The following is a 25,569-nucleotide window of genomic DNA, read 5'->3' as shown; positions in this document are numbered from 1 at the left end:
TTGAGTATCATGTACTTGAAAATCAATTTTTATTTACTGAATTGAAATACAGTGACTAATTTTGGATAATATTGTGTCATATCTGAAAGTCAACCAGGCATTGTTGGATGTCAGTTGCTGACACATCCTGATGCTTTTTGAAACATAAATCCATAAACATTGCAACTTTTAATATGAAATGTTGCAAAAGAACTTGGACCGTTGTTGTTCAAGAAGGTCCATCATTAGCATTTCCAAGTTAACTGTCTTTTGAGAACAGTACTACGCCAGGACACCTGCATATAAGTTAATTACTCACCACCAACATTGGGTACTACCCCTGCCTGTACTGTATTAATCTCACCACATCTTCAGCCCGTTTCAAAACTGACCCTTTCTCTCAACGGTGTGGACATATACTCAGTTCCTCTAGTTATGATCACAAAATCCACTCCTGATGAGGCCCTGTCTTGCACTAGATTTTCACATGACAATCTCTTTCCAAATCTGCAGAGTCACATGCTTGTGCTCACTATGTGATCCATCACCCTCCCACTAAACAGACCAGCCATGCAAGTCAAATCATCATCCTCCAGGGTACATCATGGTCTTTATTCCAGTTCCCACTCTTCTATTTCTATTCTCCTGATCTGGTCCTACTATTCAATCACGTGCCTGGCCTTTTTCATGCCCAGCATCCCTTCAAAGCAGTTGGCAACTGGCTGGTTGCTATCTCACTATCAAAACTCTGTTGGTCCATTCCCTGATCAGTATAATGATAGTGTCATTTTTAGCCAGTTATATTTTAAAAGGTATTCCTTAAGAATTATGTCCAAAGGAACAAGTTATTTGATAGGTATCAAATTCTTCGATAGATATCAAAATCTTCATATTGTTCCAATTACGAGGGGTGATTGATAAGTTCATGGCCTAAAGTAGAAGGAGTCAATTTTAGAAAACCTAGCACATTTATTTTTCCTACATTTACACACTTAGTCCAATGGTTGTGGAGCACACAGATCCCTTCTTTGTAGAAGTCAGTGGCCTAAAGTAGAAGGAGATGAGGAGAAACTTCAAACTTGCCGCATTTTCACTCAAAGAGTTGAACTGTACATGCATGTAATGAGAGCTGTATAACTCAGCTCATTCTTCCTTAGGCCACGGCCTTATCAATCACCCCTGCTGTGGACCACCTGGAGGTCCAAGATGCTCTCGTTACATGCACGGGCAGTTCAAATCTGTGCCTTTTGCCAGATGGCAGGAGGGAGAAGAGTTTGTATGAGGGGTGCGTGGGGTCCTTCATAATGCTATTTGCTTTACGGATGCAGCGTGCAGTGTAAATGTCTGTGATGGCGGGAAGAGAGACCCCGATGATCTCCTCAGCTGACCTCACTATCCGCTGCAGGGTCTTGCGATCCAAGATGGTGCAATTTCCGAACCAGGTAGTGATGCAGCTGCTCAGGATGCTCTCAATACAACCTCTGTAGAATGTGGTGAGGATGAGGAGTGGGAGATTGACTTTTCTTAGCCTTTGCAGAAAGTAGAGATGCTGCTGGGCTTTCTTTGCTATGGAGCTGGTGTTGAGGGACTAGGTGAGATTCTCTGCCAGGTGAACACCAAGAAATTTGGTGCTCTTAACGATCTCTACAGAGGAGTCGTCGATGTTCAGCGGAGAGTGGTCGCTCCGTGTCCTCCTGAAGTCAACAACTATCTCTTTTATTTTGTTGACATTCAGAGACAGGTTGTTGGCTCTGCACCAGTCTGTTAGCCGCTGCACCTCCTCTCTGTATACTGACTCATCGTTCTTGCTGATGAGTCCCACCACGGTCGTGTCATCGGCGAACTTGATGATGTGGTTCGAGCTGTGTATTGCAGTACAGTCGTGGGTTGGCAGAGTGAACAGCAGTGGACTGAGCACATAGCCCTGGGGGGCCCCCGTGCTCAGTGTGATGGTATTGGAGATGCTGCTTCCAATCTGGACTGACTGAGGTCTCCCAGTCAGGAAGTCTAGGATCCAGTTGCAGAGGGAGGTGTTCAGGCCCAGTAGGCTCAGCTTTCCGATCAGTTTCTGAGGAATGATCGTGTTGAATGCTGAAATAAAGTCTATGAACAGCATGCGAACGTACGTGTCTTTTTTGTCCAGGTGGAGGGTGATGGCAATGGCGTTGTCTGTTGAACGGTTGGGATGGCACGCGAACTGCAGGGGGTCCAGTGAGGGGGGCAGCAGGGTCTTGACGAGCCTCTCGAAACACTTCATGATGATGGATGTGAGTGCAACAGGATGGTAGTTGTTGAGGCAGGACACTGAAGTCTTCTAAGGCACGGGGACGATGGTGGCGGCCTTGAAGCACTGCTTACTTAAAAATTGTGAATTGTTTAGGATAATAAAAAACAAATTACTTTAGTGGTACTATTGAAAATTGGAATAATATTTATTGGCTTTGCTTGTTTTTTCCCCAAACAGATACAACAATTGAAAGCTAAAGTTACAGATGAATATGTTGAGATCAAAATGCTAGCAGCGTCTTGCACTGAAATTGAACACACTATTAGAGATAAAGTAAGAGACTATCGTTTATCTTTTTTAAAAAATCTGAGGGAGGTCTTTTCGCCACCTATCTTAACATGTAACAATTTTTTTCAACCCATTTATGTTTTACTCCAAATAAAAGATGATCCCATGGAAAAATGTATAGATGCAAAATTATGCCATTTAGCCCATCTTGTCAGTTTCGCCACTTCATCATGACTGATCCATTTTCTCTCTTGGCCCCAATCTCCTACCTTCCCCTTCTCCCTGTATCCTTTCATGCCCTGACTAATCAAGAATCTATCAACTTCTGCCTTAAATATACATAAAGGTGGCCTCCACAACCAAAACACATTACAATTTTCTGAGCTCGATATTATAAAGCTGGTCATTGATCAATTGAAGAATTTTCTCATCATCGAACAGAAGAAGAGAATGACAGCAGTCATAGGAGACTCTATAGTTAGGGGGACAGATAGGTGATTATCTGGACATGATAAGGAGACATGGATGGTAGTTTGCCTTCCAGCTGCCAGGTTCTGCAATGTTCTGCAATGTTTCGGAACGTATCCCCAATATTCTGAAAAGGGAGGGTAAGCAGCTATAAGTAGTGGTGCATATTGTAGAACATAAGTAGAAAAAGAAAGGATGTCCTGAAAACAGAATACTGTGTGTTAGGAAGGAAGTTGAGAAGCAGGACCTCAAGGGTAGTAATCCCAGCTTTGCTGCCTGTGCCACGTGACAGTGAGGATAGGAATAGAATGAGGTGGGAGATAAATGCGTGTCTGAAGAATTGGAACGGGGGCAGGGATTCAGATTTCTGGGGCAGGTGTAACGTACAAAGGGACGGGTTGCACTTAAATCTGAGGGGCACTAATATCCTTGAGCGTCGGATTGCTAGAACTGTTGGGAGTGGTTTAAATTAAAATGGCAGGGGGATGGGAACCAGTATGATGGAGCTGAGAATGAGCCAGCAGAATTACAAGATAAATGTAACTTGAATGTAAGCAAGGACAAGCCAATGATTGGGTAGAAATGCAGACAGTGCAAAGAGTTGGATCAATTGTTAGGGGTGAGATTAGGTGGAGGCACATGACAAGATAGGGCAAAACCAGCATGGTTTCCTGAAAGGAAAATCCTGCCTGACAAACCTACTGCAATTTTTTGAGGAAATTACGAGCAGGATAGACAAAGGAGATGCAGTAGGCGTGGTGTACTTTTCAGAAGGCCTTTGACAAGGTGCCGCACATGAGGCTGTTTAGCAAGATAAGAGCCCATGGAATTACAGGGAAGTTACTAGCTTGGGTGAAGCATTGGCTGGTCAGCAGAAAACAGAGAGTGGGAATAAAGGGATCCTATTCTGGCTGGCTGCCGGTTACCAGTAGATTTCCACAGGGGTCAGTGTTGGAACCGCTGCTTTTTACAATGTATGTCAATGATTTGGACTACGGTATTAATAGATTTGTGGTTAAATTTGCGAATGATACAAAGATAGGTAGAGGAGCGGATAGTGTTGAGGAAACAGAGAGCCTGCAGAGAGACTGAGATAGTTTAGGGGAACGGGCAAAAAAGTGGCAAATGAAATACAATGTTGGAAAGTGTATGGTCATGCACTTTGGTGGAAGAAATAAACGGGCAGACTATTATTTAGATGGGGAGATAATTCAAATGCAGAGATGCAAAGGCACTTGGAAGTCCTTGTGCAAGATACCCTAAAGGTTAACGTCCAGGTTGAGTCAGTTGTGAAGAAGGCAAATGTAATGTTGGCATTCATTTCTAAAGGTATAGAATATAAGAGCAGAGATGTGATGTTGAGGCTGTATAAGGCACTTGTGAGACCACACTTGGAGTATTGTGTGCAGTTTTGGGCTTCTTATTTTAAGAAGGATATACTGACATTGGAGAGGGTTCAGAGAAGATTCACGAGAATGATTCCAGGAATGAAAGGGTTACCATATGAGGAACGTCTGGCAGCTGCTGGGCTGTATGCTCTGGAGTTCTGGAGATTGAGGAGAGATCTCATAGAAACATTCCGAATGTTAAAAGGCCTGAACAGATTAGATATGGTGGGGTTATTTCCCATGGTAGGGGATTCTGGACAAGAAGGCACGACTTCAGGATTGAAGGACATCCTTTTAGAACAGAGATGCAGAGAAATTACTTTAGGCAGAGGGTGGAATTTGTTGCCACAAATTTCCGTGGAGGCCAAGTCATTGGTGTATTTGAGACAGAGATAGATAGGTTCTTGATTAGCCAGGGCATCAAAGGGGATGGGGTGAAAGCAGGGGAGTGGGTTGACTGGAAGAATTGGATCAGCCCATGATTGAATGCCGGAGCAGCCTTGATGGGCCAAATGGCCTACTTCTGCTCCGATATCGTATGGTCTTAATGTATCACAGAGGCTAAATTCAAAAGGGCCCAGAATGTAGGACTGAAGATGGTGAATTTAAATGCACGTAGCATTCGGAAAAAAGTGGATAAAATTGTGGCACAATTAGAGATTGGTTGGTATGACATTGTAGCTGAAAGAAGGTCATAGTTGGGAACTTAATATCAAAGGATGTACTTTGTATCAAAAGGACAGGCAGGAAGGCAGTGGCGGTGGTTTGGCTCTGTTGGTGAGAGATGGAATTATATCTTTAGACGGAGGTGACGTAATGTCGAATCTTTCTGCAAGGAGTTAAGAAACGGTAAGGTAAAAAAAAACATAATGGGAATGATATATATAGGTCTTCAAATGGTAGCCAAGATGTGGGGTTGAGATTGCAAAGCATGCTGGAAGGGGCATGTAATAAGCATAAGGTCACAATTGTAATGGAGGACTTCAATATGCAAGGGGGTTAGGAAAATCAGATTGGTGTCAGATTGAAAGAGAGGAAATTTATTGAATGCCTATGAGATGGCATTTTAGAGCAGCTTGTCCTTGACTTACTTGGGGAAAGGCTATCTTAGATTGGGTGTAGTGTAATAATCCAGATTTTATTAGGGAGCTTAAGATGAAGGAACCCTTAAGAGACAGTGATCATAATATGATTCAATTCAAACTGCAACTTGGGATGGTGAAGCATAAGTCAGATGTATCAGTATTGTAATTGAATAAAGTGAATTACAGTGGCATGAGAAAGGAGCTTGTCCAGGTGGATTGGGGGAGGATACAGGCGTGGATAATGGCAGAGCAGAGCGGATGAAGTTTCTGGGAATAGTTCACAAGGTGCAGGATAGATATGCCCCTCAAAAGAAGTTATTCTCAAGTGGCAAGGGTACACAACCTTGGTTGACCCAGAATGCAGAATCCAGGAAGTAGAATTCACCAAGAGAGGTCAAGGGAGAAAGAAGTCAGTGCAGGGTCCCCGTGTGGCCATTCCCCCCAGCAACCACTATACCCCTTTGGATACTGCCGTGGGGTATGACTTATCTGGGCAAGGCAGCAGCAGCCAGACCAATAGCTCTGCATTCAGCTCTGAGCCTCCAAAGGGAAGGGTATAGTCATAGGAGACTCAAGAGTTAGGGGGGAAGATGGGAGATTCTGCAGCAGCAAAAGAGACACCAGGATAGAAAGTTAAAAGGGGCCATGAGAAGGCCTTGGCAAATCGCATTAGGGAAAACGCCAAGGCATTCTACAAGTATGTGGAGAGCAAGAGGATGAGTCGTGTGCGAATAGGACCAATCAGGAATGAGAGTGGAAATACGTGCATGGAGCCGCAGGAGGTAGCAGAGGAACTGAATGAATACTTTGCTTCAGTATTCACCAGTAAACAGGACCTTGGCAATTGTGGGAATGACTTCAAGCAGACTGAAACGTTTGAGTGTATAGACATTAAGAGAGAGGACACACTGGAGCTTTTGAAAGGTATTAAGTTAGATAAGTCACTGGGACCAGACGAGCTGTACCCCAGACTACTGTGGGAAGAGAGGGAGGAGATTGCTAAGCCTCTGGTGATGATATTTACATCATCAATAGGGACAGGAGAAGTATCAGAGGATTGGAATGTTGCAAACGCTGTTCCCTTGTTCAAGAAAGGAAGTGGAGATAACCCAGGAAATTATAGAGTGTGAGTCTTATTTCAGTGGTGGGTAAGCTGCTGGAGAATATCCTGAGAGGCAGGATTTATGAACGTTTGGAGAAAAATAATCTGATTAGGATTAGTCAATATGGCTTTGTCAAGGTCATGTCATGCCTTATGAACCTGATTAAATTCTTTGAGGACTTAACAAAACACATTGATGAAAGTAGAACAGTGGATGTATGGATTTCAGTAAGGCATTTAATAAGGCTCATTCAGAAAGTAATGAGGGATGGGATCCAATGAGACCTTGCTTTGTGGATCCAGAATTGACTTGACCACAGAAAGCAAATGGTGGTTGTGGATGGTTTGTATTCTGTATGGAGGAGGGTGACCAGTGGTGTTCCACAGGGAGCTGTTCTAGGACCCCTCTTCTTTCTGATTAAAAATAAAATCTGGATGAGGAAGTAGAAGCGTGGCTTAGTAATTTTCTGGTGATACAGAAGTTGGGGGTGTTGTGGATAGTCTGGAAAGTGCTTAGAGGTTACAGCAGGACATCGATAAGGTGCAGAACTAAGTGTGGTGGTTCATTTCGGTAGGTCAAATTTGAAAACAGAACATAATATTAATGGTAAGACTCTTGGCAGTGTGGAGGATCAGCAAGATCTTGGGGTCCATGTCCATAGGACACTCAAAAGCTGCTACACAGGTTGATAGTGTTGTTAAGAAGGCCTATAGTATAGAAACATAGAAAACGTACAGCACAATACAGGCTGTTCGGCCCACGAAGCTGTGCCAAACATGTCCTTACCTTAGAAATTACCTAGGGTTACCCATAGCCCTCTATTTTTCTGAGCTCCATGTACCTATCCAGGAGCCTCTTTAAAACACTCTATCGTATCCACCTCCACCACCGATGCCGGCAGCACTTCCCATGCACTCACCACTCTCTGCATAATAAATTTGCCCCTGACATCTCCTCTGTATCTACTTCCAAGCACCTTAAAATTGTGCCCTCTCGTGCTAGCCATTTCAGCCCTGGGAAAAAGCCTCTGACTATCCACACGATCAATGCTTCTCATCATCTTATACTCCTCTATCAGGTCACCTCTCATCCTATGTTGGCCTTCATCAGATGTGGGATTGAGTTGTGGAGCTTTGAGGTAATGTTACAGCTATATAAGACTGTAGTTAGACCCCACTTGGAGTACTGTGTTCAGTTCTGGTCACCTCAAGAGAGGAAGGATGTTGTTGCTTTAGAGAGAGTGCAGAGGAGATTTACAAGGATCTTACCTGGATTGGAGAGCATGCCTTATGAGAACAGGTTGAGTGAATTTGGCCTTTTCTCCTTGGAGAGATGGAGGATGAGAGGTAAATTTCCCTTAAATGTTGAATTCAATCCTGCAGTCACCACTTCTGCGGCCAGCTCGTTGTACATTTTCATCACCCTCTGAGTGAAGAAGATCCCCCTCATGTTCCTAACCTTTGGTCTACAGACGCTTTGTTTAATGGTATTGGTCCATGGCATAAAAAGGTTGAGAGCCCTCACACAAGTCTGTTCCGTTATTTTCTGTCTCCAACTGGTATTTTAAGTAATTGTTGCCTTGACAACATTGATCTGCACCTTATCACATTTTCTCTGTTTCTTACCCTGAAGCCCACCCCTCACCCTCCACAACCTCATTGCATCTTAAAATAGTTATGTTCACACTTTCCCAATTCTGATAAGGAGTCCTTAATCAACCAACATTGTTTCTGAGAATGCTATTTTATCTGCTGAATGATTCCAACATTTTCTGTTTTTGTCTAATTCTTTTCCTGTGCCGTTGGTGATTCATGCAAAAAGGCTGTAAATCAGGGAAAAAAAACTTTTACCCCAATATGTTAAAAATCAAAATAAAATTGTAATTGCTTCAGTAATGGCTGAGAAATCTGGATATTTTAGGAAAACTAAAGCATTTTTCCTTGCTCATCTAATTCCTGTGCTCACATCTGGTTTTGTACTGATGTAAACATTCATATACAGTAAACGGTGGGAGTGACTGTGCTTCATTTATTTACTAGAACTTCCAGCACCAATAAAATAGACTTGTACTTAATTTTCTCTCTCCCCCCCCCCATTATTTTGTGTACCTAACTTTGTGGACAAGTTGATTCACGGATGGCCAACGTTCTATTAGAAAGGTGTTCAGTTGGATTCCTTCCATTTAAATTGTAAAAGTGATTTTCCCTCTTTATGTGCAGATGCTAAGAGTGCACATTGGAAAAATGGGCATTTCTGTGTATGATCTTTCCATCATTAATTTAACTGATGGAAAAAAAATTACACAGTATATGTATTTGAATACCAAGCATTCTTTTGCCTCATGTAGTTTCTTCTGAGAGGAGAAAGGTAATTGGCCCTAATGTATAATTTTGAGTGATCAACAAGCCTAATATAGACAGTCTTTTTTTTAAACTGTGTTTGATGAATGGCAGATCTATTATTATGGAGTTGGAAGTCAGGAGAGTTTGCATCCCAAAGGTAATGTACAGCAATTTAATAACCCTTTTAGAATTCTTTTATCATGGGATATTTTTGTAATAGTTTTCCTTGACTGATCACAATGAATGCAGTTGGTAATGGTCTGATTCGCATCCAATTAAGTGAGCTTAACATTTTTAATATTACGTTCACTTAATTTTATATTATATTAATATATAAAGTGAACTTTGTGTTCCCTTAACATTAAGTATTAATATAATTTTATATTATATTAATATTTAATATGAAGGGAACACAAAGTTGTGTTTCAGCATGCAAATCTATAGAATTAGCAGTAGTGAGTTTCCCAAGCTTGGATGTCTTTGAATTCCTGACAGTCATTGAACTGTGGAATGCATGAGTGATGTCTACTGCTCCATTCACTTGAGTAGCTTGGGATGAGAGTCTGAATGCAAAATGACAGTCTCTGTGAGTAGAAGCATAATTAAAAATGGTGGGATTTAATATTTAATTGAAGAATAAATCAATTCTGATTTGGTGTATCCTCTTATAATGCCCACTTAAATTTCAGCCAGTAATTTTTCTAATCATTACTTCCTTTCGAACAATTACCTGAACAACTGGTGAACATTTGGTGGCTCCAACATATACCACTAGTGTGGGCACAGAATAATAAAATTAAATGTAAAGTAGAGCAGGGGAATGTCACAAGGAGAGGTACAGAAATATAAAAGTCATCTGGAGCACGTGAAACATCATCTTAACCCATCAGCAAACTTTATACTGGAAAACAAAAAGAAACATAAGCTAGGATGATGGAAAAAGAATGGCGTGGTGCAGAGATGAGTTCTCAATTGGGTGATAATGCAGCCCCGATTTGAATGTAATGATTTGAACAGGTTCTGCAAATGTCCTTGCAGAGAAAGTTTTTTTTTCTGAGTTACTCCACTTCAGCCCCCATTGGTCATGAGCATTAAATGTCAGATCACTGCATGTGAAACTTGAACAATCAATTCCTGGCATAATCCAATAGAATGGCAATGCATTGTGCTATATGAATGTGATTATCTTTCATATCCCAAGGCAATATTTTTCATTACAGCTGACCATTATTTTGGCTGAGGAAATTGACATCTGTATACTGTAGTTTCTTTTTGACTCAGTAAACCTGGTTTGTAAAAACTTCTTTACATCTACTTAGGAGTAAATGAAATACATTAATATTCCTTTATAGAAACTGTGCTGGTAGATTTTTTTGTTCTAACTTTTAATAGCTTGAATCTGTATGTTTGTATGTGTAGATGCAAAATGGCAATACTGATTTGTCAAATCAACAAAAAGAATATGACAAAATACTGGATGAGCTTACGAATTTGGAGACTAAAAATAAAGAACTTGAATTGGCTATTGAAACGTTTAACAACAACATTAAAGATAGGTAAGTGATAAATAAAGTTCTACTCTATCATAATTATTTTGATTTATTAAAAAAATAACATTGGCATCTGTTAAAGTCGCCAGGAAAGAAATAAAATGAAAAGAGAAATGCAGCAAATACAAGAAGCTCTAAAAATTAATAATGACAAATTAGCCAGCATGAAGAAACAGCTCTCCCAAGTGGAGAAAGTGCTAAATGCACAGAGGACCAAGCTAGCAATATTGAAAATAACAATATCTGATGAGGAAGGAAAACCAAAGGTTAGTGGTTAATACAGTCTGTATATTTTAAAAACTTTTTAGATTCAGTGGATTTATTTTGCCATGGCTAATATATAGGAGTGGATTTTAATGATTTTATTGCATAAAAATTGATAATGAACAAAATAATGACAATACCTATGATTCTTTGTAACTTAGTTAAACCTGATGTGATATATAAATGAATTTTAGCACAAATTCTAGAAAAGAACTGTATGTGAGTCTGCAATTCAACAAAATAATATACCGTAAATAGCTAAAACTATTGAAGTCTGCAAACCATGCAAGGATAAAAAAAGAAAATGCTGGAAATGCTCAGGAAGCATCTGCAAAGAAAGGAACCAATTTTGCATTTCAGGTTGAAGTCACTTTATTAAAAATGAAGGACTAAACATGATTGAAATTTGAAAGATTGATCCTACTGAATATTTCTAACATTTTCTGTTTTTTTTTATTTCAGACTTCCACATCTGCATTTTAAACATTTTAAACACAGATTATAAGATCCAGTCTCAGTGACTTGTTCCAATTTCATCTTTTCTTATACATTAATAATTTTTAACATTTTTTTGTTGTTCTGCATAGACCATAACAATAAATAGTTTCGACCATGCAGAACAACAGAATCTTGGGTCATAATTCATAGATTAAATTGTATTTGTTCACTATGAATTACAACCTAAGATTCTCACAGCCCCTCTCAATCTTGACCACCAAATATACAGATGTAAGAGGTGCTGTTGGTGCAGGTAACTGCAGCTCCTTTTTTAGATAATAGCCAGGATTCAGTAGATAAGGAGGGAATAAATATTTACAGGAGTGATAGCATACCAAGTATCCAATGTTCCTTGATCTAGATGATGTCGAACGTTTTGAGTAGTGTTTGAGCTGTATTATTGCAAGTCGATGGTATTCCATTGTGCTCCTAGAATGCTTTTAAATGTCAGGAAGTGAGCTTGTAAGCAGAGGATAGATAGCCCCTGACTTGAGAAGGAGAAGGGAAACTCGGAAATGTCAGTATTACAGTTGAACAAAGGGAACTATGGTGCTATGAGGGAGGAGCTGGCCAAAGTTCAATGGAACAATACCCTAGCAGGGATGACAGTGGAACAGCAATGGCAAGTGGGAATAATTCTGGGAATAATGCGGAAGGTGCAGAATCAGTTCATTCCAAAGAGGAAGAAAGATCCTAAGGGGAGTAAGGGAGGCCGTGGCTGACAAGGGAAGTAATGGACAGTATAAAAATAAAAGAGAAGAAGTATAACATAGCAAAGACGAGTGGGAAGCCGGAGGATTGGGAAACTTTTAAAGAGCAACAGAAGGTAACTAAAAAGGCAATACGCAGAGAAAAAATGAGGTACAAAGGTAAACTAGCCAAGAATATAAAGGAGGATAGTGAAAGCTTCTTTAGGTATGTGAAAAGGAAAAAAATAGTTACGACCAAAATTGGGCCCTTGAAGACAGAAGCGGGTGAATTTATTATGGGGAACGAGGAAATGGCAGACGAGTTGAACAGGTACTTTGGATCTGTCTTCACTAGGGAAGACACAAACAATCTCCCAGATATAATAGTGGCCAAAGAACCTAGGGTAATTGATAAACTGAAGGAAATTTATATTAGGCAGGAAATGGTGTTGAATAGGCTGTTGAACATAGAACGTAGAATAGTACGGCACAGTACAGGCCCTTCGGCCCACAAGGTTGTGCCGACTCTCAAACCTTGCCTCGCATATAAGCCCCCACCTTAAATTCCTCCATATACCTGTCTAGTAGTCTCTTAAACTTCACTAGTGTATCTACCTCCACCACTGACTCAGGCAGTGCATTCCATGCACCAACCACTCTCTGAATAAAAAACCTTCCTCTAATATCCCCCTTGAACTTCCCACCCCTTACCTTAAAGCCATGTCCTCTTGTATTGAGCAGTGGTGCCCTGGGAAAGAGGCGCTGGCTATCCACTCTTATCTATTCCTCTTATTATCTTGTACATCTCTATCATGTCTCCTCTCATCCTCCTTCTCTCCAAAGAGTAAAGCCCTAGCTCCCTTAATCTTTGATCATAATGCATACTTTCCACGCCAGGCAGCATCCTGGTAAATCTCCTCTGTACCCTTTCCAATGCTTCCACATCCTTCCTATAGTGAGGTGACCAGAAATGGACACAGTACTCCAAGTGTGGCCTAACCAGAGTTTTATAGAGCTGCATCATTACATCGCGTCTCTTAAACTCTATCCCTCGACTTATGAAAGCTTAACACCCCATAAGCTTTCTTAACTACCCTATCCACCTGTGAGGCAACTTTCAGGGATCTGTGGACATGTACCCCGAGATCCCTCTGCTCCTCCACACTACCAAGTATCCTGCCATTTACTTTGTACTCTGCCTTGGAGTTTGTCCTTCCAAAGTGTACCACCTCACACTTCTCCAGGTTGAACTCCATCTGCCACTTCTCAGCCCACTTCTGCATCCTATCAATGTCTCTCTGCAATCTTTGACAATCCTCTACACTATCTACAACACCACCAACCTTTGTGTCGTCTGCAAACTTGCCAACCCACCCTTCTACCCCCACATCCAGGTCGTTAATAAAAATCACAAAAAGTAGAGGTCCCAGAACAGATCCTTGTGGGACACCACTAGTCACAATCCTCCAATCTGAATGTACTCCCTCCACCACCACCCTCTGCCTTCTGCAGGCAAGCCAATTCTGAATCCACCTGGCCAAACTTCCCTGGATCCCATGCCTTCTAACTTTCTGAATAAGCCTACCGTGTGGAACCTTGTCAAATGCCTTACTAAAATCCATATAGATCACACCCACTGAACTACTCTCATCTACATGCCTGGTCACCTCCTCAAAGAACTCTATCAGGCTTGTTAGACATGATCTGCCCTTCACAAAGCCATGCTGACTGTCCCTGATCAGACCATGATTCTCTAAATGCCTATAGATCCTATCTCTAAGAATCTTTTCCAACAGCTTTCCCACCAGAGACATAAGGCTCACTGGTCTATAATTACCTGGACTATCCCTACTACCTTTTTTGAACACGGGAACAACATTCGCCTCCCTCCAATCCTCTGGTACCATTCCTGTGGACAACGAGGACATAAAGATCCTAGCCAGAGGCTTAGCAATCTCTTCTCTCGCCTCGTGGAGCAGCCTGGGGAATATTCCATCAGGCCCCGGGGACTTATCTGTCCTAATGTATTTTAACAACTCCAACATCTCCTCTCCCTTAATATCAACATGCTCCAGAACATCAACCTCACTCATATTGTCCTCACCAGCATCAAGTTCCCTCTCATTGGTGAATACCGAAGAGAAGTATTCATTGAAGACCTCGCTCACTTCCACAGCCTCCAGGCATGTCTTCCCACCTTTATCTCTAATCGGTCCTACCTTCACTACTGTCATCCTTTTTTTCTTCACATAATTGAAGAATGCCTTGGGGTTTTCCTTTACCCTACTCACCAAGGTCTTCTCATGCCCCCTTCTTGCTCTTCTCAGCCCCTTCTTAAGCTCCTTTCTTGCTTCCCTATATTCCTCAATAGACCCATCTGATCCTTGCTTCCTAAACCTCATGTATGCTGCCTTCTTCCACCTGACTAGATTTTCCACCTCACTTGTCACCCATGGTTCCTTCACCCTACCATTCTTTATCTTCCTCACCGGGATAAATTTATCCCTTACATCCCACAAGAGATCTCTAAACATTGACCACATGTCCATAGTACATTTCCTTGCAAAAACATCATCCCAATTCACACCCGCAAGTTCTAGCCTTATAGCCTCATAATTTGCCTTTCCCAAATTAAAAATTTTCCTGTCCTCTCTGATTCTATCCTTTTCCATGATAATGCTAAAGGCCAGGGAGCGGTGGTCACTGTCCCCCAGATGCTCACCCACTGAGAGATCTGTGACCTGACCCGGTTCATTACCTAATACTATATTTAGTATGGCATTCCCCCGGTCGGCCTGTCCACATACTGTGACAGGAATCCGTCCTGGACACACCACAACAAACTCTGCCCCATCTAAACCCTTGGAACTAATCAGGTGCCAATCAATATTAGGGAAGTTAAAGTCACCCATGATAACAACCCTGTTATTTTTGCACCGTTCCAAAATCTGCCTCCCAATCTGCTCCTCTGTATCTCTTCTGCTACTAGGGGACTATAGAATACTCCAAATAGAGTAACTGCTCCCTTCCTGTTCCTGATTCCACCCATATTGACTCAAAAGAGGATCCCGCTACATTACCTACCCTTTCTGTAGCTGTAATAGTATCCCTGACCAGTAATGTCACCCCTCCACCCCTTTTTCTGCCCTCTCTATCCCTTTTAAAGCACTGAAATCCAGGAATATTGAGAATCCATTCCTGCCCTGGTGCCAGCCAAGTCTCTGTAATGGCCACTCCATCATAATTCCATGTATGTATCCAAGCTCTCAGTTCATCACCTTTGTTCCTGATGCTTCTTGCATTGAGGTACACACATTTCAGCCCTCTACCTTACTGTCTTTACACCGTTTATTCTGCTTCTTTTTCCTCAAAGCCTCTCTGTATGTCAGATCTGGCTTTACTCCATGCACTTCTTTCATTGCTCTATCGCTCTGGGTCCCATCCCCGTCACAAATTAGTTTAATCCCTCCCGAACCATGCTAGCAAACCTACCTGCAAGGATATTGCTTCCCCTCGAGTTCAGGTGCAACCCATCCAATCTGTACAGGTCCCACCTTCCCCAGAAGAGATTCCAATGATCTAAAAATCTAAAACCCTGCTCCCTGCACCAACTCCTCAGCCACACATTCAACTGCCATCTCTTCCAATTCTTACCATCACTGTCACGTAGCACTGGCCGCAATCCTGAGAATGCCACCCTTGAGGTCCTGTTCTTGAGCCTTCTGCCTAGTTCCCAAAACTCACACTTCAGGACCTCATCCCTCTTCCTGCCTATGTTGTTGGTCTCAACATGTATCACGACTTCTGGTTGTTTTCCCTCTCATACCAGGATGTCGTGTACCCGGTCAGAGACATCCCAGACCCTGGCACCCGGGAGGCAACAAACCATGCGGGTGTCCTTCTCACGTCCACAAAATCTCCTGTCTGCTCCCCTGACTATAGAGTCTCCAATGACGACAGCTCTCCTCTTCTCCATCCCACCCTTCTGCACCACAGGTTCAGACTCAGTGCCAGAGGCCCTGCCACTGTGGCTCACACCTGGTTGGTCGTCCCCGCCAACAGTATCCAGGGCGGTAAACTTATTATTCAGGGGAATGGCTAAGGGGTGGACTGCACTACCTGTCTGCTCACCTTCACTTTCCCCCCTCTGACTGTCACCCAACGACCTGCTTCTGACAGCCTAGGTGTGACTACCTCCCTGTAGCTCTCATCTATGACTGCCTTATTCTCCCTTATGAGTCGAAGGTCATCCAGCTGCTGCTCCAGATTCCTTATGCAGTCTTCCAGATCGCCCAGCCGTATGCACTTCTGGCAGATGTGACTCTGCGGGAGAGGGGAGTTCTCCCAAGACTGCCACATCTCACATGAGAGACACATCACCATCTCAGGAGACATTGTAAAAACTAACTGCGAGCTAGCTTGTCCTCCGCCTCTTCTCGTCGAAGGCTGATAAGTCCCTGGGACCTGATGGTCTGCATCCCAGGGTACTTAAGGAGGTGGCTTTAGAAATCGTGGACACATTGGTAATCATTTTCCAATGTTCTGTAGATTCAGGACCAGTTCCTGTGGATTGGAGGGTGGCTAATGTTGTCCCTCTCTTCAAGAAGAGAGGAAGAGAGAAAACTGAGAATTATAGACCGGTTAGCCTGACGTCAATGGTGGGAAAGATGCTGGAGTCAATTATAAAAGATGAAATTATGACACTTCTGGATCGCAGTAACAGGATCGGTCCGAGTCAGCATAGATTTACAAAGGGGAAATCATGCTTGACTAATCTTCTGGAATTTTTTGAGGATGTAACTATGAAAATGGACAAGGGAGAGCCAGTGGATATAGTGTACCTGGACTTTCAGAAAGTCTTTCATAAAGTCCCACATAGGAGATTAGTGGGCAAAATTAGGGCACATGGTATTGGGGGCAGAGTACTGACATGGATTGAAAATTGGCTGGCTGACAGAAAACAAAGAGTAGCGATTAACTGGTCCCTTTCGGAATGGCAGGCGGTGACCAGTGGGATACCGCAGGGTTCAGTGCTGGGACCGCAGCTGTTTACAATATATATTAATGATTTAGATGAGGGAATTAAAAGTAACATTAGCAAATTTGTCAATGACACAAAGCTGGGTGGCAGTGTGAAATGTGAGGAGGATGTTATGAGAATGCAGGGTGACTTGGACAGGCTGGGTGAGTGGGCAGATGCATGGCAGATGCAGTTTAATGTGTATAAGTGTAAGGTTATCCACTTTGGTGGTAAGAACAGGAAGGCAGATTATTATGTAAATAGAGTCAAGTTAGGAAAAGGGGAAGCACAACGAGATCTAGGTGTTCTTGTACATCAGTCACTGAAAGCAAGCATGCAAGTACAGCAGGCAGTGAAGAAAGTTAATGGCATGCTGGCCTTCATAACAAGGGGAATTGAGTATAAGAGCAAAGAGGTCCTTCTGCAGCTGTACAGAGCCCTGGTGAGACTACACCTGGAATACTGTGTGCAGTTTTGGTCTCCAAATTTGAGGAAGGACATTCTTGCTATTGAGGGAGTGCAGCGTAGGTTCACAAGGTTAATTCCCGGGATGGCGGGACTGTCATATGTCAAAAGATTGGAGCGACTGGGCTTGTATACTGTGGAATTTAGAAGGCTGAGAGGGGATGTTATTGAAGCATATAGGATTATTACGGGATTGGACATGCTGGAGGCAGGAAGCATGTTCCCACTGATGGGTGAGTCCAGAACCAGAGGCCACAGTTTAAGAATAAGGGGTAGGCCATTTAGAACAGAGTTGAGGTGGATATATGGAATGCTCTGCCCCAGAAGGCTGTGGAGGCCAAGTCTCTGGATGCTTTCAAGAAAGAGATGGATAGAGCTCTTAAAGATAGCGGAATGAAAGGTTATGGGGATAAGGCAGGAACTGGATACTGATTGTAGATGATCAGCCATGATCACAGTGAATGGCGGTGCTGGCTCGAAGGGCCGAATGGCCTACTCCTGCACCTATTGTCTATTGTCTATTGACATGATTGTATATCTTTGGTGAATGAATCTTCGCAGGATATTGATGTGGGGGTATCTGTTGATGGTATTAGCATTGAATTGGGTGGGGCAGGTAGGCAGTTAGATTCTTCAGGTAGTCTTTGGCATTGGCATAAGGCACTGTTGTTACATGACGCTCTTCAACTAGCTCATTCCTCACGTCTTGCATGTAGTACTCGACTGTTTTATTTGCTAGAGAATTGTAATGCAATTGAATGTTTTGGAATTATCTGCAAACATCCTTACTTTGGTGTGAAGGACAGAATATGACTTAAGAAGATGATGAAGATGATTGGGCTCAGGACATTGTCCCAAGAAATACCCGCAGCAATATCCTGAGGCTAGGTTGATTGACCTGCAATACCAAAATTGTCTTGATTTCCCCTTAATACTTGTAAACTTCAACTTTACCCTGATTCTGTGATGCCACACTCAGTCAAATGTGGCATGAGCAGCATTCTCATTTCACCTGTGGCATTCAGTTCTTTGATCGTATTTGGACTAAGATTGTAATGAGATCTGGAACTTTATAGTACTGTAGGAAACATTTTACTCTTTGCAGATGATTGAAAATACACTTGGCATTTATTAGCTGCATTTGATTTATCTTGCTTTCTGTGAATAGGCCAATTTTCCACATTATTGGGTAGAAGTGTCATCAGTGCAATATATCAGCTTGACTAGAGGCATGCTTGGTTTTGGAGCACATGTCTTCAGTACCACACTTGAGATGTTGTATGATCCCAGAGTCTTTGTTACTTCATTAGATCTCAGATTTTTTTTTAATATCATGAGGGGTGAAACCAATCAACTAAATACTGGCCCCTGTTGTATTGTGTATTTCAAGGAGACGTTAAGATGAATCATCTCAGAAGATCTGCCTGAAAATGTTGTGAATGCTTCCACCTTTTCTGTTAAGTCTTGCATGCTAGACTCTACCATTGTTGAAGTTCCTGTAGTTTCCACATCTCAGCTATTTAACTACTCAGGACCACATGTAGTAAGACCGTAGAGCTTTGATATTATCCATTGGTTGTACAGCTGGTCATGTTTGTCTATGGCTTCCTATTCTTGTTGTTTTTCAGGCAGCTACTATTGTGTATCTGCTTCACCATCTAGATATGTCATTTTAGTGCATCTGCTGCTTCTCCAAAAATGCCCTTCTACACTCATTAAATGAGGGCTAATGAGTTCTCGTTTGATAATCTGTAGTCAGTGGTATGGGCAGCCCACACAAAATGTTGGAGCAACTCAGCAGGCCAGGCAGCATCTATGGAAAAAAATAACAGTCAACATTTCGGGCTGAAACCTTTTGGCAGGACTGGGAAAAAAAAGCTGAGGAGTAGATTTAAAAGATTGTAGGAGGGGAGAGAGAACCACCAGGTGATAGGTGAAACCTAGAGGGGGAGGAATGAAGTAAAGTGCTGGGAGTTGATTGGTGAAAGACACAGATGACCATGGAAGAAAGCAAAAGGGGGAAGGAGCACTAGAGGGAGGCGATTTAGGGAACCCTGCAAGAGAACTCCCAGGTCCCTTTGCACCTCTGATTAGTGATTTTTTTTCTCCTTTTAAGAATAGGCTAAGCCTTTTATTCCTTCTAATAAAGTGCATGATCATAAAATTCACTACACTATATTCCACCTGTCACTTCTTTGCCCATTCTCCCCATTTATCTAAGTCCTTCTGCAGACTCCCTGCTTCCTCAACACCACTTATCTTTCTATCAGCTGCAAACTTGGCCACAAAGCCATCAATTGCATCATCCAAATCATGGCATATAACGTGAAAAGAAGCAGTCCCAACACCAACCCTGTGGAACACCACTGGGAGCCATCCAGAAATGTTCCCTTTATTCCCAGTCTTTGCCTCCAGCCAGTCACCCAACACTAGTATATTTCCTGTAATGCCATGGGTTCTTGTTAATCAGCCTCATGTGCGGCACCTTGTCAAAGGCCTTCTGAAAATCCAAATAAACAACATTCACTGACTCTCCTTTGTCTATCCTGCATATTATTTCTTCAAAGAATCCTGAGGATGCAGAAAACGCCAAATATCCGTCGACCCAGAATCAGAAAGGAAAAAATTAATCAAATTTGCAGATTTATTAGGTAAAGTCCGTAAAGGAGCCGAACGGTCCAAAGCTGGAGATAAACAGGTATTAAGATCTCCGCCCCAAATCAATGAAAACTCGTTCAAATTCGGAAACTGATCAAACAATGATTTATAAAATTCCGGACAATCCATATTAGGAGCATAAACATTAACCAAAACTACTTTTTTATTAAATAGTAAACCACTAACCAATAAAAATCTACCATTCGGATCAGAGATAATATCCTGTTGTATAAAAGTAACTGAGGAATCTATAAAAATAGAGACGCCTCGAATCTTAGCATTGGAGTTCGAATGAAATTGTTGTTCCTTCCAGAATTTGAAAAAACATAGTCTGTCCCCCCTCCGTACATGGGTCTCTTGTAAAAATAAAATTTGTGCTTTAAGTCTCCGGAACACTTTAAAAACTTTTTTTCTTTTAATAGGATGATTAAGACCATTAGTATTCCAGGAGACAAAATTAATAATAGACTCCATAAATCCTAAAGTCAACCCACGACAAGGAGGATTGACAATAGGCGCGACCCACAAACCCGGAGAGGAAACAGAACATACAAAAGATACCGGGGAAAAGGACGCAACCAGTACTTCAATAATGTATATAGCCCAAAGAAAAACAAACTAAAACGTGAAGCCCCTCCCGCCACCCCCCAGCCCAAGACCCCAAGGCAAAATCTAAAGCAGACCCGCCAGAAAGAAGCAAGCGCTAAAACTACCCCCATGACTTCCGGTATACGCTCCCTAAAAAAAAGGTATAAATATGAAAAGGATCAGCTAATTGTAAAACAGTAAAAAAATAAGTAAAAAAAAGTTAACTCAATTAGAATACACACAGAACAGAACAAAAGCCGGAAAATATATATTAAAAAAAACCACAATAAACCTCAAACTCATGAATAGACACAGCAACAAAAAAAAAATAGGATTATTAACATAAAGTGATTATAGAAAGCAAAACAGAATAAAATTTAAACAAAAACTACAAAATTTAAGGCCGCACAGGAAATACGTAAGATGACAAAAGGGAAGTAACCACCCAGAATCCCCTGGGAAAAGAAAGAAATGACGCAGTTAAAAAGAAAGTTTAGTAGCCATATTAAGAAATCGAAAGTAAACTTTTCTGCCCAAATAGGGCACAGAAAAGTTAAAACCAACCAATTCACAGCCTCCGATCGACGGAGAAAATTAAAAAGAAAGCAATTAAGATGTTGGAGATGAGAGTTGATCCAGATAACTCTGGGCATCCGATGGAGAATCAAAAAAACGAAGGGCTCCATCTGCCATGCGAATCCTTAGACGTGCAGGGTACAGCAGCGCTGGTCTTAAATCCATCTTATAGAATTCCGACATCACGGATCTGTAACGGACCCGTTGGTCCCAGATTGGTTTACTGAAATCTTCCACGAATCGGAACTTAAGATCCGAAAAATCAATGAAACCTTTAGATCGAGCGAATCGAAACAGTCTCTCCTTGTCTTGAAAGTAATGAAAACGTAAGATAACATGCCTAGGTCTATCTGACCTAGACGAGTATGATGGGATTCTGTGAACACGATCCAGTAGCGGTGGTTGGTCAGGAAATACAGTAGGGAATGCATCTTTTAAAAGTTGGGAGAAATATTTCATGGGGTTGTTACCTTCAGCGGCTTCCCTCACGCCAATCATTCGTAAATTCTGCCGTCGCATTCTAGATTCCAAGTCAGAGAAAGTCAGAAAATCCAAATAAACAACATTCACTGACTCTCCTTTGTCTATCCTGCATATTATTTCTTCAAAGAATCCTAACAGATTTGTCAGACAAGATTTTCCCTTAAGGAAACCATGTTGACTTTGGCCTATTTTATCCCGTTCCTCTAACTCCTCTCAACCTTATTGATGTTTTCCATCATCTTTTCTACCACTAGCCTATAATTTCCTTTCTCCTGCCTCCCTCCTTTCTTAAAGTGTGGAGTGACATTTGTAATTTTCCAGTCCTCTGGAACTATTGCAGAATCTAATGATTCTTGAAAAATCATTACTAATACCCCTACAATCTCTTCAGCTACCTGTTTCAGAACTGGAGTATAGTCATCTGGTCCTGGTGACTTATCTACCTTCAGACCTTTCAGGTTCCCAAGCACCTTCTCTGTAGTAAAGCAACAACACTCACTTCGGTCCCCTGACTCTCTCGAACTTCTGGCATGCTGGTATAGTATTCTGCAGTGAAGACTGACAAAAGATTTGTATTTATTAAGTCTTCCACCCTTTCCTTGTCCCCTATTACCACCTTTCCAATATAATTTTTCAGTGGTCTGATATCCACTCTCACCTCTCTTTTATTCTTTATATATCTGCCAAAGCTTTTGATATCCTCTTTTATATTACTGGCTAGCTTACTTTCATATTTCATCGTTTCTCTCTGTCTGGTGTTCTAGTTGCCTTCTGTTTCTCTAACTTTCACTAAGTTTTACTATATTATATGCCCTTTCTTTTGCATTTATGCTGTCTTTGACTTAGCTTGTCAGCTATGGTTGACTCATACTTCCTTTAGAATACTTCATCTTTGTTATGTATCTACCCTGCACCTTCCAAATTGCTGTTCTGCTCTCTTTTTTGCTAGTGTCCCCTTCCAATCTACTTTCGCCTGCTCCTCTCTCAGGCTTCTGTAATTCCCTTTACTCCATTACAAGACATTGACTTTTTTCTTCTCCCTCTCAAACTGCGAGGTGAATTTTACCATGTTATGATCGCTGCCTCACATGGGTTCCTTTACCTTAAACTCCCTAATCAAATCTGGTTCATTACACCACACCTAATTGAGAATTGCCTTTCCCTTATTGGGTTTAACCATAAGCTACTTTTAAAAAGCCATCTCATAGGCATTCTGCAAGTTCCAGCGCCAACCTGATTTTCCCAATCTACCTGTATATTGAAATTCCCCCATGACTATCATTACATTGCCCTTTTTACATGCCTTTTCAATCTCCCATTGTAATTTGTACTGTACGTCTTGACTGCTGTTCAGAGGCCTGCATATAACTCCCATAAGGAGTTTCTTATCCTTACAGTTACTTAATTCTACACACAAGGGTTCTACATCTTTCAATCCTGTATGTCAACTCTTTGGAACGATTTGATTTGATTTTTTACCAACCGATCTAGCCACCTTTTCTGCCTACTTGCCTGTCCTTTTGATACAGTGTGTAGTTTTGGATGTTAAGCTCCCAACTGTAACCTTCTAGCAGCCATGACTCAATGTTGCCCACAAGATCATGCCTTGCAATCTAACTGCGCCACAAGATGGTCTACCTTATTCTGTATACTGTGTTCATTCAAATATAACACCTTTAGTCCTCTTTTCGGTTTCAGAATCAGAATCAGGTTTATTATCACCGGCATATGACGTGAAATCACTCTTGATCACTTTTTTTGATTTTTGTCCCCATGTTACACTTCAACTGATCACTCTGACTGCATTTTTGCCCTATCATCATGCCTATCATTCTTTACAGTCTCACTACACACTGCATCTACTTGTCTTCCAACTGCTTCATCCTCAGTTCTATCACTTCAGTTCCTATCCTCCTGACAAATTAGTTTAATCGTTCCCCAACAGATCTAGGAAATCTGTCCCTCAGAGCATTGATGCCCCTCCAGTTCAGGTGTAATCTGTTCTTTTTGTAGAGCTCCAAAAATCTGGAACTTGCTCCCTGCACCAATTTCTCGGCCATGCATTCATCTGGCATTTCATCCTATTGTTATCCTCACTGACATGTGGCACAGGCAGCAATCCTATGAATACTGTCATGGGAGTCATGCTTTTCAGCTTTCTCCCTAACTCTCTATATTCTCTCTTCAGACATCCTCCCTTTTCTTACCTATGTTGTTGGTATTAATATGAGCTACAACTTCTTGCTGCTCACCCTCCCCCTTCAGAATGCTATAGATCTGATCTGAGACATCGCGAACCCTGGGACCTGGGACGCGGGACGCAATATACCATCTGAGTGTCTTGTTCATGACCACAGAATCTCCTGTCTGCTCCACTAACTATGGAATCCCCTATCACTACTGCACTTCTCTTCTCTCCCCTGCCCTTCTGAGCCACAGACTCAGTTGCTTCGGCTCCCCCGGGTAGGCTACCCCTTCCCCCAACAGTATTCAAAGTGGTACACTTATTATTGATGGGAATGGCCACAGGGGTACTCTGCACTGGTTGCCTATCCCCTTTCCTTCTCCTGCTACCTGCCTCCTGTAACTTAGGGATAACTACCTCCCTGTGCCTCCTATCTATCACCTCCTTATTCTCCCGTATGAGCCAAAGGCCACTGGGCTGCAGCTCCAATTCCTAGCATGTCTCTATGGAACTATAGCTTGGTGTATTTCATACAGATGTAATTATCAGGGAGACTGGAGTCTCTTACAGTTCCTACATCTCACACAAAGAATATACCAGTTCAAGTTCAAGGTCAATTTTATTGTTATCTGACTGTACATATACACAACCAAACAAAACAACATTCCTCCAGAATGTTGTGCACCCACGCAACATATATCACAGAATATTATGCTATAGACAGGTGAATAAAACAAAATTCACAATGCATGGGTGAACAATAAACAGCTCACTGTCCCAATGACGAGACCTCAGTGCTGACAGAGTATTCATTAGTCTCACAGCCTAAGAAGCTGTTACCCAGTTTGGCAGTCCTAGTCCTGATGCTTCCGTTCCTCTTCCTGATGTTAATGGATCAAAGAGGTTGTGGGATGGGTGGTAGTGTTCCTCAACAATACTTTGGGTCCTTCGTCTGCATTGCTTCCGGTAATTGTCACAAACGGGTGAGGGAGACCCCGAAGATCCTCTCGGCGGATTTTTCTCTCCTCTGTACGGTCTTTTGGCCTTGCAGCTTCTGTACATACAATGATGCAACTAGACAGAACACTCTCAATGATGCTCCTGTAGAAAGTTGTTAGAAGGGGCCGGGAAGCCTTGTATGCCTCAGTCTCCTTAAAGTGTAGACACTGCTGTGCCTTCTTGACTAATGAGGAGGTGTTGTGGAGCAATACACACAAAAAATGCTGGTGAACGCAGCAGGCCAGGCAGCATCTATAGGATGCTGCCTGATGAAGGATCCTGGCCCGAAACGTCGACTGTACCTCTTCCTATAGATGCTGCCTGGCCTGCTGCGTTCACCAGCATTTTTTGTGTGTATTGCTTGAATGTCCAGCATCTGCAGATTTCCTCGTGTCCAGCTGTTGTGGATCTAGGTTAGATAGTCTGTTATGTGCTCTTCACTTTCTTCATGGCAGAACCATTAATGTGCAATGAAGAATGACCAACTTGTGCCTTTCTCTTTTGTGTTGTCCACTTTGGGACTCAGGTTATTGTTCTCACATCATCTGACAAGCCATTTTACCTCCTCTCTGTATTCTGACTCATCATTTTGTGCTGATGGGGTCAACCACTGTAATATAATCAATGAACTTGATGATGTGGTTTCAACTGAATCTGACAGTGCAGTTGTGAGTCAGCAGTGTGAACCGCAGTGGACTGAGCACACAGCCCTGG

At 42.1% G+C, this 25,569-nt stretch overlaps 1 protein-coding gene across 1 annotated transcript in view; it reads left to right on the top strand.

The window, feature by feature from the left end:
* LOC134342938 (coiled-coil domain-containing protein 178) overlaps positions 1-25,569 on the top strand; it is a 361,847-nt gene that overhangs the window by 66,981 nt on the left and 269,297 nt on the right. The window contains exons 10-12 of the mRNA XM_063041651.1: positions 2,444-2,539; positions 10,300-10,436; positions 10,513-10,696. Coding sequence (XP_062897721.1) covers positions 2,444-2,539; positions 10,300-10,436; positions 10,513-10,696 — 417 coding nt within the window. The remainder of the gene's footprint in view (positions 1-2,443; positions 2,540-10,299; positions 10,437-10,512; positions 10,697-25,569) is intronic.

Source organism: Mobula hypostoma, chromosome 1 (genome assembly GCF_963921235.1).
Source record: "Mobula hypostoma chromosome 1, sMobHyp1.1, whole genome shotgun sequence".
Taxonomy (NCBI): Eukaryota; Metazoa; Chordata; class Chondrichthyes; order Myliobatiformes; family Myliobatidae; genus Mobula; species Mobula hypostoma.
The sequence above is the reverse complement of the archived record's forward strand: the minus strand, read 5'-3'. Positions and strand labels throughout refer to the sequence as shown.